Source organism: Pagrus pagrus (genome assembly GCF_965226575.1).
Source record: "Pagrus pagrus genome assembly, chromosome: 14".
Classification (NCBI taxonomy): Eukaryota; Metazoa; Chordata; class Actinopteri; order Spariformes; family Sparidae; genus Pagrus; species Pagrus pagrus.
In genome coordinates, this window is record NC_140198.1 from 13802159 (window position 1) to 13816019 (window position 13861).

General features: G+C 38.2%; 1 protein-coding gene across 1 annotated transcript; it reads left to right on the forward strand.

Moving 5' to 3' along the window:
- Nucleotides 1–161: 161 nt before the first annotated feature.
- Nucleotides 162–11471, forward strand: tm7sf2 (transmembrane 7 superfamily member 2). Its single transcript, XM_084372949.1, has 11 exons — nucleotides 162–228; nucleotides 1922–2004; nucleotides 3057–3253; nucleotides 4194–4248; nucleotides 4742–4936; nucleotides 6084–6187; nucleotides 7380–7499; nucleotides 7640–7808; nucleotides 7900–7980; nucleotides 8197–8319; nucleotides 10505–11471. The coding sequence occupies exons 2-11, from the start codon at nucleotides 1932–1934 to the stop codon at nucleotides 10663–10665; spliced, it is 1278 nt and encodes a 425-aa protein (XP_084229075.1). The 5' UTR covers nucleotides 162–228; nucleotides 1922–1931; the 3' UTR covers nucleotides 10666–11471.
- The last annotated feature ends 2390 nt before the right edge of the window (nucleotides 11472–13861 follow it).

Below are 13861 nucleotides of genomic sequence, written 5' to 3' on the forward strand. Positions count from 1 at the left end.
AGTCCTCCTGGTAGCATGCATGCGACTGTCGCCACCTGATGAGCTCGTCTGATTGGCTGAGCCCTCTTCTCTCCACCCTCTTCTGATGACCGCGGTGGAATCTGATTGGCTGAGAGACCGTTACGTGCCGTTAAACGTCCTCTCGGGGGGCGTGTCCACGAGCAGGCTGCTGGATGGATGCACCGCAGTCTCTGAGCAGTCCCGTCAACACCTCCATGCTTTACACCGGTAAGACACCGTATTTACTGTGTTACAAGACAAACCGTTTATTGTTCTCGACATACGTTGTATTTTTCTACAAAGCGTTTTATTTCTGTGTTATTTCAGCCTGTATTCAGGTTATTTCGGTAACGAGACTACCTTTTGTCTCACGTTTCATAACAGAGATGTCACAGCCACAGGAGCTAACAGCAGCTCTACCTGAACTTTGCCTCGGTTATCTGTGACAGCAGTGTTAATAATACAAAATAACAGCCAATTTAAATGATTACACAAAAGGTTTAAACGTATTTTTCATGATTTCTGTTGACAGTGAAACATCACATCGCCAATTCTTTGAAAATTATTTACATTCACAGTTATATTTGTCATTTTTTGGCCTGTGACAGAATAATTGTCTCTTCTGCTCACTGCTGAAAGACTCAATATAAAGTAGAAATACTATTATGTACTGTAAAAATACTCTGTTCCAACTAATATCCCTCCATTCAAAGTTCTACTGAAGTAAAAGTAAGTAAGTAGGCTACCTAAAGTATCAAAAGTGGCAGGTTGGCCCTCTCAAAACGTTATATATACTAAATGAATTGATTATTACTACTGATTTGTAAAAAGCCAGGCAGCAATATAATGTAACTGCAATCAGCCATAATCATTAGAAACACCTGTGTGGAGGTGCAGGGCCTCTAATCTATAATACTGCATCATATTACACTATAAAAGTTGATCATAAAGCGGAGTAAAAAGCACATAGTGTAAATTTGGAAAATATAGGTTGGGCAACTATTTTTGTTGGATGATATATAGTCCCAAAAATAATTGCAATAAAAGAGACTATTATCATTGTGATACCCTTTGATGCAAGTGTTATAATGACAATAGAATAATAATGTAAGTACACCCTTTCAAGGAGCAATGAAATTTTAATGCTTAATATTCACACATGTGGAAAATATTAAAATATCCTAGATACATTTAAAAAATAAATTAAATAAAACCACATAAACAATAAATAAAACATGAAAGCAAAAATGTTTAAGTGCTGTGCTCAACTAATGGAAGGGTGAAACCCCGCAGTTATTCTGGCATCATATTATCATGTTAACTAAAATTTTCAAACATGCGTGAAAACACAGTGGGCAATATCAAGGTCAGTGAAAAATAATCAAGGTCATGTACATATATTGATAAGTCTGTAAGATAAGATATGTACGATAAGTCAATATGTAATTATCAAGACAGACCATTCACCCTGTTACAAGACACTGTACCTTCAAAATGATTTAGACACTGTTATTTTAAGGTGAAAATATTATATAATGTTACTTTAAGTACATAACTCGAGTACTTTGCACCACTTCTGCTGAAGTGACAATGATTTATGTTCATTTGTAATGAGGCTTACACTGTGCTGAGGTAAAAGGTTACAATTAAACCTGGCCTGTTTAAAAGGGGACTCCTGGTGTTAATATATAAGATTCAGGGGTTAATTGCGGTAAGTTTTACTACAGATTATCACAAGGATTATTGTAATTGTTGGATAAGATTAATTCTAGAAAATGTTCATAGCTTTTGTTACAAATAAAAGTTCGTCATCATCGTAAGACTCATTGGCATCACCCCATGCCATGTACTTACTGCTATATGTTTGTTCCTCATATGTGTGTATTTTGACTGAACTGTATCTACCTGTATACTTTAACAGGAGAGCAACAATGAGGCCCAACAGTCAAGGACTCAAACACAAATCCTCACATGACACAGAGAGGGAGTTTGGAGGGACCCTGGGTGAGTTGCAGCAGAGCCAGACCAGCCTTACTTTACATCGCCATGCATCCACTGATGGTTTGCCCTTTATGTAACCATGAACTACACATTGAATAGCAGAAAGTGCTGCTACATTTCCAAGCAGAGAATAAACGAGACCTTTTCCTCATTTCTTCATGTACTCCTCTCAGTTGATACTTGTTCACACCTCTTCTGTTGAATAAATTGTGAATACTGAATTTTCATCACACTAGCCATCAACCTGCTTGTCTGCACAAACAACTGAACGTCGAAGGTGAACCTCGAGTGAAACATGTTAAAGAGCTGCATTTATTTCTTCTTGAAGATAAGCAGATGTTATAAAGGAAAGAAATTAAAGGCAGTGACATTAAAAATGAAAATTAAACATGAAAAAGAGCAGTAATATTTCTTTACTGACTGATGGACACTGTCATGTTATTGTTGTTACATTAATTTGGTCAAATCAGGTATTTCTTTCATTAAACGTCTGCCACAATAGAAGAGTAATACTATGGAAAACCTGCCGCAGTAAAGATCACTCATTTCCCAGCACAGGACTGCTCATTACAGCTCTAAATGAGAATCATCCCAACTTCCCAACTAACATTTGTCATTGTAGACATGACGTAAAATGAGAGGACAAATACTTCACAGCTTCTTCTAATAGTGTGTGCTTGCATGTGTGTGTGTGTGTGTGTGTGTGTGTGTGTGTGTGAGAGAGAGAGAGAGCATCTCCTGCGTCGTTCCTTAAATTGAGCATCACATCCAATTTGTTCTCTACTTGTTTTTAAAGTAAAACCATGTTTTGAACATGACAGCTGAACTCTCAGCGGCTACAGATTTGACAATCCTGAAGTGAACCACCAGTTTTGTTGCTTCCATACTGACAGTTAACATAATTGATCCGCTGTTACACAGTTTATTATTTCACATGCTTGATTTTCCCAGTTAACGTACATTTGCTACGCTCTGGCTGCTTCTGAGTGATGTCAGCCATGTTGTCTAAACACACCCAGTCTCTCGCTCACTGTTATTGATAATCTGTTTCTCAGGTGCCATATGCATCCCCGTCTTTCTTCCGTTGACGGTGCTGTTCCTGATATCTGTGAGTCGATCCCCTGAGGCCGGTGTGCTCCAGTGGCCCCCTTCCCTCCCCTCCACTGAACATCTGTGGGACCCTCTGGCCCTCGTGGTTCTGCTGGGCTGGATCTCTCTGCATGCCCTCCTCTATTTGATGCCATTAGGAAAGGTAAGACACATTCATCAGGCTGGTAAATGTTAAACGTAGATTAAATCCAGCTGTGGTGACGACCACACCAAAGAGATGGTGCTGTTTTAGAGCCCATTTTGAACACACTGAAATGACCAACCATACAATCATCTGTTTTGCATTAAAGTAAATGATAATTATACTGAAAAAATAATAATTATGGTTATCAGCTTTCTGTGGAATCGTGATGTGATGATCAGACTGTGTAAACACTGATTGTTTAAATGAATGACTGCGAGCATATTCTAATTAAAAACCAACAAAATAAGTTGTTAAAGCAAATTTTTTGCTGAACAGCATCCACTGTGTCCAATAAGATAATGACACTTCAAATTTGCCTTAATTTCCTGATGCTGTCTTGAGTCAGCTGCTTTAAAGGAATACTTCGACGTTTTGGAAATGTGCTTGTTAGCTTTTTTCGCTGAGTGTTGGATGAGAAGATTGATACCGCTCTTACAGGTGCCTGACTACAGCCAGTTAGCTTAGCTTGTCATCGTGACTGGAAAGGGAAACAGCTAGCATAGCTGCACAAATGTTGCACAGTCCCCCAAGCAACATCTCTAAAGCTATATGAATTATTTAACACTACATCTCGTTTGTTTAATTAGTACAAAAGCTTAAGTGTTTTGCCGTTTTGCCAGGTGTGCTGTGCCAAACTTGGAGCAGATCCCAGGTAACCAGCAACTGGAGACTAAAGTAATAGTCCTCAGTCTTTTGTAGCATTACACCAAAAGATGTAATGTGATAATTAGTGAACATTAGATGGATTTATTACCTTAGGACAAAGCCAGACTAGCTGTTTCTCCCTGTTGTGAGAGTTGTGTTGATCATCTCAACTCTCTGCAAGAAAGCAAATAAGTGTATTTCCCAAAATGCTATGTTCTGTGTTCAGATTCAGAATGTGTTTATTCACCTGCAGGTGTCTGAAGGATTAGTGCTGAGGGATGGAACACGTCTCAAGTATCCCATAAATGGTATCGTTGGCTTCTGTTTTTATCATTATTCATTTTTAGGATTTAATATGAATATGTCGAAGGCCGTTTTAATTTAATTTGTCAGATGTGTTGTGATTTTGAAACATGTTGATGAACAACTTGCTTAGTTTGTACTGTGAGTAATGGAGGATCATTTTTCTTATTGACATTACTGTTTATAATACTGTAGAGTAATATTATGGCAGCTGTAATATTAACACAGCTATTCTCGAGTACTACACTCTGCTCTCTACTACGTTTTGAGTGCAAACGCTTTCTTCACATTTGCTCACTACTGTAAAATTCAGCGCTGTGACTTCTTATTTTTAGTTTAACCTCTACACCTCCTGCCTGATCTAAAGTTTACTTAAGTTACACAATCTAAAGTTCCACCTCTTCTAACTTTTACCTCTTTTTATACCAGCCTGTGTCTGCCTGCTTGTCTCTGTACCCCAGGCAACAGCATTTACCTTTGTTTGTTTGTCTCCCTCAGGTTTTCACAGCCTGTGCATCAGTGGTGTGTTGCTGATGTTGTTAGTGGGGCTCGGGGCTCCTCTGGGGTATCTGTTTGAGCTGCTGGTGCCTCTGGCAGTGTGTGCAATAGCGGTGTCATTCCTGTTCTCCGTCTACCTCTACATCCGCTCCTTCTTGGCTCCTTCTAATGCACTCGCTTTGGGGGGCAACACAGGTGAGAACGGAGGTTCATCATTAAAGGAAGATTCCACCCTGAAACACAGTTTTACAGTTTTCAGCACAGTTAGCGGTGGTGTACTGTCCATTTCTAGGCCTGTTTTACTGTTCGGTTTAGGATTTTGGTATTCCTGTGGGTAATTATCTAACAGCAGAGCTCTTCAGGAGCCTGCAGGCATCAGGAACACTCTTTCAAGTAAGCTGACCCTGCTCAGATGCTTCACTGCGCTCGGCTGCATCGAAAGACAGAAACCTGAGAGCACCCAGTATTATGATTCAGCTCCTGCTCACTGATGAATATGTTCGTCCTAGTTTGTGAAAAGAAAAAAGGAGCACGCTACAACAGCATGTTGTTTGCAGTGCCTCGCTCTCAAATCAAACAGCAAAAAAAGTGAAATTCATTAAGGTTACATGTAAGACAGGCACACATGTATAATTTATAACTGAGGCCTATCGTATGTGATTATATGTGAGTACCAGACAGTGTATTTAATTAAGCTAACAGACATAAACAGCTTTGGACTACAAATAGATTTCATCTAATTGCTGATTAAGTGATAGATACTAAAGGATTAACACAATTACTGATAAAGTCAACGATAGGACAGACTAATATCAACTGTAAACATAATCTTAATTCACTTTCACTTTTAGTTACGGTGTACTGAATACCTGTAGACACTGACAGCAGAGTTACAGTTATGGGGATCGACCAATATGTTTTTTTCCAGCAGATACATATACCAGTTATCAGTAACCAAGGAGACAGATATTAGGAGATGATACATTTGCCGTAAAAATGAAAATCTCTGTCAAAATTTAGAATAAATAGTGATTGAATGTAACTAAGTACAGTTCACCCAAACACTGTACTTAAGTACAATTTTAAGGTACTTGACTTGAGTATTTCCATTTTCCAGATTCAGATTTTCAATGTTGATAGGCTATTGCTTGTGACGTGGAACCAATCAGATGGTGTTGTGGGTGGGACATTAAATGAGACCACAAAGTGTTGAATACAGACAGAATATCGGCCCGATAATCGGCCAGGTTGATAATCAGTCTTTCTCTGTAATGTATTTGTGTATATGCCAGATCTTCCTGTGGAGTGTTTTTTAATGCATTCATCTCTCTGTCCTGTCCAGGAAATCCACTCTATGACTTCTTCATCGGACGGGAGCTTAACCCACGGATCGGAAACTTTGACCTTAAATATTTCTGTGAACTCAGGCCGGGTCTGATTGGCTGGGTGAGTTAACCTGCAGGCGCGACCCACCAATTCACTCTCAAAGCCGCACACTTTTTAAAGTTTAAAAACGTATACACTGGTGAAATATTTATTTTATAATGTGCATACAAATATTTTAGCCTTGTCATTTTCTCAGTTAAAGAAAATAGTTTAATTTGAAAGCAAAAGGAATAAAGATGTAACATCATTAATGTATATTTAAAACTTAAAGCTGATATATCGGAATCTGTTGTTACATGTGGAGTACTGCTTAAAAAAATACTCTTTTAATCTTTATTTTGTAACACTGAATAATTCAGTATACTTGTAAACATTAATCAACACTGATGGTGATCTTTGTCGGAGATCCCAACAAGACCAACAGGTGGCGATGTTGCTCTCCCCTGATCTTTCATAATAATATGCTGTCTTACTTTGACACACTGAGAGTCAGAAACTTTTCTCCCTCCTGATCTGACCCAGTGAGACATCTGTTGGAGGACAGGGGTGTTTTCATTATCTGTGTCTGAGGCAGCAGAGCCAGTAAGACAAAATGTAGATTTTCCAGTAATAATTACAAGTGAGGTTCCCAAAATTACACGAGGTTGTTTATGTCTTCACAAAGACAGAAAAAGGATAGAGTCATAGTGGAAAATGTTGATGTAATGAGTTCTTTACTTTTTGCAGGTGTATGTATGTTTTTTTCTTTGTATTTACAGTAAAACCTTTGCACATCTGAATGCTTTAAAGAGAGGTGCGTGGGAGAGGCCAGAAAAAGCTCCCACCAACTGGCTACAGACAGTGTGTGGGAGATTTTCGCTTCCTGTTGAACGTTCAAACTATTTTCTTTTACTGTCAACATCTTACAGTTGCTGCTAATGTCCCAGATAATGAACATTTTAAGGGTTAATACAGTGAGGTAAACAGGAGGTTTCTTTTATTTACTCATTGAACAATCCAACTTTACTGATCGTGACCTCTAAACTGACCCTCAAGTAAATAATATATTAGGATATTTACATAAAGACACCTGGTGACGTAAATACAATGTATATAGAATTTGTTTTACATTTTTTTTATGGTTCGGTGTTTGTTGGCTTTTTGTCCAGTAAATCATATACTGAATTTACCTACCAATAGCTTGTAAGTGCAGGTAAAACATGCTGCCTAACTCGTGATGTGAGTCACTTCACTCCACCTGTTTTCCTCTCAGGTGGTCATAAACCTCGGCATGCTGATGAAGGAGGTGGAGCTTCGTGGTTCCCCCTCACTCGCCATGATACTGGTCAACTGTTTCCAGCTGCTGTATGTGGCAGATGCTCTGTGGAATGAGGTGAGGGGGCAACAGAGTCACAGTTAAAGATTATGCTAAGTACTGTAGATTCAAATGTCAGTCCCGTAGAATTAATTATATTTACTCTTATTATTTGTTTTGTTTTTGACTTAATCTCATGCACTGCTGTGTTATAACAGGAGGCTGTACTGACAACTATGGACATTGTGCATGATGGTTTTGGCTTCATGCTGGTCTTTGGGGATCTGGCCTGGGTCCCCTTCACATACAGCCTGCAGGCTGCCTTCCTGGTTGTGCACCCACAGGCACTTAGCTCCCTCGGAGCAGCAGTTATAATTGCACTCAATGGTAATTATGAGGCAGCTCTTTCCCATTAGGCTATAATGTGTGTCTTATGGTTAAGGATGGTGATGTTAATATTTTTCCCTTTTGCCGTCAGGTATTGGATATTATATTTTCAGAAAATCCAACTCACAGAAGAACCAGTTCAGACGAGACCCTTCACATCCAAGTGTTGCAAGTCAGTCATGATTTAACTTTATGCTCTAAATCAAGACAACTATTCTGTCTTATTCTCTTTCACATCTGATTTCTAGAGATGTATCTCAACTCATGCTGTATATATGAAGAGGAGGAAAATGCATTTCCTCTTTCTGTCAGAATGAAGTGGGAGACGGGGAGTTGATCTGAAGTGACTTGCAAATTTTTACTCAGAAATATCAATGACTACTTGCAGGACTTGAGACCATTGCCACAGCAACGGGGAAGAGGCTGCTGGTGTCTGGCTGGTGGGGTCTCGTTCGTCATCCCAATTACCTCGGTGACCTCCTCATGGCCCTGGCGTGGTCCCTGCCATGTGGTAAGACAGCTTGAAAGCCACGGGAAGGCTTGTTGTGCATGAAGGTCACAGATAGTCTTCATTTAAAATGTGAATGAAGTCATAGACATGAAGTATTAATCACACTCAGGCATATTTATCATTAGAATTAATGGATGCGTTGGTGATTTTAATGATTCGAGTCACAGATCAAAAGCAGTGCTGTACATGAATATTTCATGTCATATTGACATGTACCTACAGTTGAACTGAAGTATAAAAAATGTACTTTCACCTCTGTGAAAATCCTGCTCTCACCAACTCCATCAGTACAGTGGGTAGACAAAATAATAGAAACATCTTACAGTACAATCCTAGCCTGAGCCCTGCAGTAAATACCAGCAAAATTTGGTGAAACTGATCATGTTAACGAGATAGTTGATTAATCCAAAGGCAGGTTCAAGGTTAAAATGTAGTAACACTTTAATCAAAGGGGTGTGCATAAAACTGACATGACACTGTAATAACTGTGACGTGACTCCATCATGAGCATGAAGAAGTCTATATGGATGTTTTTAATTGTTGTCATTAAGTGTCACTCAGTAAGCTACACTTACTGTAGCAGCAGTTAGCAGTTAGCTTACTTTAACAACAAGTAAAAATCAAAGGTCTTTTAATACGTTATGGTATCTTTGAACTAATACAGCTTTCTCTGATACAGTGCCTGAGTTTTTGGATCAGTACCAAAACTATACTTAAACAAAAGGAGCTCAAGTTCTCAAATGTTACATGTCGTCTAAACAAGCTCAGCGGTTCAATGATTTAATAATTATAATAATAATACATCAAATATTCTTAAACCCGTATTCAAATCTGTTGCTTTTTACCTTGATATAGCAAAGTTGTAACAGTTGCTCATTTTCACTTTCAGTAGATAAGAAACAACAGTGTTTGTGGCCACCTGATGAATTTAAGTGAAATGTTCACTCTCCTTGTAGCTCTGATTTTGGTCTCCACCAACTCCTGTGGTGAATATCTGTCTCAGTAGCTGCTAAATGCTTCACTACTTTCATAAACTAACTCTGTCTGCCTGCTGTTTGGTGCTGAGAAGGTAGTGAAGGGTTTTTAGAGCTTTTCCAGGAAAACAGCTGCCTGACGCAAAAACTGCATCACCGGAGCAGTGAGACGAAATCAAAACATAAAGCCGCAGGCTGGAAAGCCAAAACAATGAGCTAAACTAAACAGCTCTGGAGAGCTGAGGGGAACTGCAGAGTCGTGTCATAATTATCTGTGAGTTCACTAAGAACGGCAATTTTCATGTACATGTAATCATATGATCCATTGTTGCCACAAAAAATATTGATTTTATATTTAAATCAGGAACTAACTGACCAAATTACAAATATGACTGGGCATTCATTTAATCTGAATTTACAATAGCTGACATTTACCAAAACTCTGTGCTAACAAAACATTTTTGTTGCTACCAAAAGTATTGAGATTTGATGTATTGTGATTCTTCGTGGTTTTCATTCCTGTCCGCATTAGATAATTATACAGTGTTTGTGACTGATGCCGAAGCAATAAAGGCAGCAACAGTCTGTCGTCTTTGTTCCTCTGTAAGCTGCCTTATGTTCCTCTGAAAACTCACTTCCTAAAATGGAGACTGTCAGACTTTTGTTGCGGATGACACATTCTGCTCATTGCTATTCAAACTTTATGTGACTCAGCTTGTGTCGCTGCCTTTGTAATTGAGATGTACTGTAGTTTCTGCTATAATTGCTGCTGCAAAAGTCACAAACCGCTAAATTATGCATTCAGAAAAAGTCATGATGGCATACTGGAGACGGATGAGACATGCACTGAAAAAGAGGAACAGTGGGCACATCCAGACCTTTACTGAAGTCACGCTGACTGAAAGACAAAAAGCTGTTTGTTCAAAACCACTACAGAGTGCGGTCTCAAAAAATTACCACTGAGATGAATCAACAGCGGGAACATTAGCAGCTCAGTCTAACTGGTATTCACTGCAGGGCTTTTGTTTAATATATAAGAAAAGAAAATGTACGGCTATTAGCAGAGGAGGATGGATGATGATTATAGCTTGTTTCATGTCATCCACATTGTGGATATTTACGTCAATAGGAAAAGACGGTATTATATTTATCGTTTATACTTATAATGTCTACTACAGTTTACAGTCTATGTCTGCGTCTCTTCTCTTTAGGATTCTCACATCTTCTGCCTTACTTCTATGTCATATATTTCACCATCTTGCTGATTCACCGAGAGGACCGTGATGAGAGACAGTGTCGGGCCAAATACGGATTAGCGTGGGACACCTACTGCCGACGTGTCCCCTACAGGATCTTCCCTTACATATACTGAAGGCGTAAACAGACGGTTTTATACGGGACCAAAACTGCCACACAATATCCTCCTGACTCTCCAAGTCCACACATACACAGCAATAACTTTAAAATGTAAAATCCTTTTTCACTCACAGAGAGCACAGGTAATAACTGGTGCTGATTTGCAGGAAGCTCACGATTAAATCAGTCTTCACTATTTCCAGATATGTAAGGAATCTGATACAGGTGAAGTCAGCCTGCATTACATGTGTCTTTTGTTTCCTTGTTTCCAAAGCTGAAGCATTCCAGTACAAGAGGCTGAATCAGTAGTAAAAACAGTGTTTGTTTTTGGCTTCTCATCAAAAAAAACATCTTATTTTAATGGGAAGATACTTGATTTGTTCTATGATTAGTGGTTTAATTGATTCGCTGATCGAAAGGAAATTAGATGCCAACTATTTTGATAATAACTTAATTGTTTCAGTCATTTAAGAAATAAAGTCAAACATTTGCTGGTTCCAGTTTCTTAAACGTAAGAATGATCTGCTTTTATTTGTCTCTCATGACAGTAAATGATGAGTCATTGGGTTTTGGACAACAAAAGCAATTTGAACCTCTCACTCTTGGCTCTGGGACATTGTGATTAATCTTGAAGATAATTGTCAGATTGATCAATAATGAAAGTAATCTTCAATTGCAGCTCTATTACACACCAGTGCCTTTTTTCATTAAATGACTGACTCAGAGCATTTTTACCATGTTTGTTTTTTTACAATGTCTCCTGTTTTTTTAAATGTATCGTTATCTGTGAAATACATTTGAAATAAACAAATACAAAACAGACACTCAGTCGTGAATCTTGATTGCATTTATTGGACAAACAGTTATTTGAATCTTTGCGGGCACCGTGAGAGAAAACAAATAACGTTCCATTAAAATGTGAGCTACAGAAAAATGAATTATTCCTTTGTATGAAGATTTGAATCTACACTTTGCAAGTATGATGGAGACAGCTAATGGCTATTAGCTGCCATCTTCTCAAGCCTGTGATGATGGCAGCTAATAGCTGTGTCAGTTTTTAATAACCTTTTCCAGCCTGTTATCATCGTGTTGAGATGGATTTGTCTCCACCGTTCAGACCTTAACAGCAGACGTTCACCAGTCCCGTGGGCTTCTTTAAAGTCTGTCAGGCTTCAAGCTTTGAATACACTCTGCTCCAAATTACTCTGGAGGAACAAACGGTATACGGGTTGTATTAAGTGAACGCAGTCAGAGGCTCCTGAAAAATGGCCTCAATCAGCATGAAAGCAGTGTTCCTCCTCAGAGCATTGTTCAGAGGAAGTTGATTCAGTGTGGAGGTCACAGGTGGTTGTTTTGTTACCAAATTGTTTTTTGCCACTTTTTGAAGAAGATTAATCTCCTTCTCTGTTAACAGCTAATGTGGTTTTTCTAAAAATCCTGTGCATCAAAGTCGTCCTTTTCAATTATAAATCACCCTGCCACAAACACCATTTCTCTCATGTTCAGTGAGGTGTGCAGACGACAGCACTCTGCCGATGCACACCTTCATTTTTCACCTTCTGAGCCCATTTACAGTACAGTTGGCATCAGGTCTCGCCTACACAGCACTCAAGCTACTTTGTGTTGTTTTTCATATGCAAATCAGGAAAGTGCTTGTATAATGGCATGTCGTGTACATAGTGGCTACATTTATGCTGAATTAATGAAAGCTTCTTGGGTTTATGTATTTGTACTGTACGCACAGTACAGTGATTTATTCTGTGGATTGTATTGCTCTCGTACAACTTCCATACGATAACTACCATTAGTCATTTGAATATTGGCGTGCTTTCTACTAAACTTTACTTCCAGTGTGGCAGCTGGCAAATAATGACAAGTCACTCGAATATTTCATTTTTATACCATCCAACCTGTGGTGGAAAGAAACAAAATACATTTCATATTCAAAAACTATGCTTATTTACTTATAATGCTACAAGTACTATAATAATGATACCAGTACATTAGTAGGTAACACTTTGTAATAACCATAATAAATATATGGTACTTTTTTGGTTAATTAACTTTAATTAATGGCTATTTCACTGTTAACAACGAAGTGCTAGTAAACACTTTGTAAAGGGTTAATAAATACTGTGTAGTTCACCTATAAACATTACATGGATGGACATTATAAAACTTTATGACTGCTTAATGGTTTATAAAGCATTTCATAGCTTGTAAACAGGAAAATAACTATTAACTTAAGTTTAATGAACTAAATGTACCATTTATTATAAGTGTTACCCATTTGTGAAGATTAAATCAGTCATTTTTAACCTTTTTCACTTGTGATAAATGACAGAACAATTGAGCTGGAGCCTCTCGCAGCAGATCTCTGTGAATTAGCAGTTGGACTAAATTTCATAACAACATCAAATATGAGGATTGGGAGCCACCGGACTACACTACCCAGCAAAGAGGTTAAAATGAGCTCCACCTCAACCAGCTGCAACAATAAAAAGCTGATAACATATTAATGCATTAGTATTATTTATCTAAGAATGTTATAATTAATAAAACTTCAGGGGACAATTTTTGCTGCTTCATATACTTTGGCATTTGAAACATTTTCTTTAATACTTTTACTTAATATCTTGAATACACTGTACTTTCACTTGGCTATTTTGCTATTTTTAATTCTAAGTAAAGATCTTGGACAAAAGTAACTGAAATGATCCGAATCAGTTAAATGTGTCTCAGTTTGATACTGAGACAGTTTGTGTTTTTACTGAGAGAAGCTGCTGCTACCTTTCCTCCTCGTTGAAAGTTATAAAGATATTCTAAGTATTTAACCTCTGTTGTAATCAATATTTCAGTGGTCGTCATCAGGGGTAAAATTAAACACCTCCATGATCATTACAAAGAGCAAAAAAAGGAGCACTGCAGAAACTTCAGATATAAAAGCCTCAGGGCCTCATTCATAAAACATAGACTGTGATCTGATCTGAAAATTTAATCTCAAAGTTAGTGGTGAGCTGACCTGTCCCATTCAAAAGAGCTTTACAACTGTGCTCAAGTTAGCCTGAAAAGTGTCTCAGGAAATATGACCATATATCATTAACCTCGACCAAAAACAGCAGCACGGCTACAGACACACGGGACTTCTTATCCCACCACACATTCATGCTTTATTAATAACAGCACTCATTTGGGTTTCATTTTTTAGCAAA

Coding starts and splice junctions, on each gene's coding strand:
- tm7sf2 (XM_084372949.1), top strand. CDS start 1,932: ATGAGGCCCAACAGTCAAGGACTCAAACACAAATCCTCACATGACACA. Junction 7,500..7,639: donor CAGATGCTCTGTGGAATGAG/GTGAGGGGGCAA, acceptor GTGTTATAACAG/GAGGCTGTACTGACAACTAT. Junction 7,981..8,196: donor TTCACATCCAAGTGTTGCAA/GTCAGTCATGAT, acceptor GACTACTTGCAG/GACTTGAGACCATTGCCACA.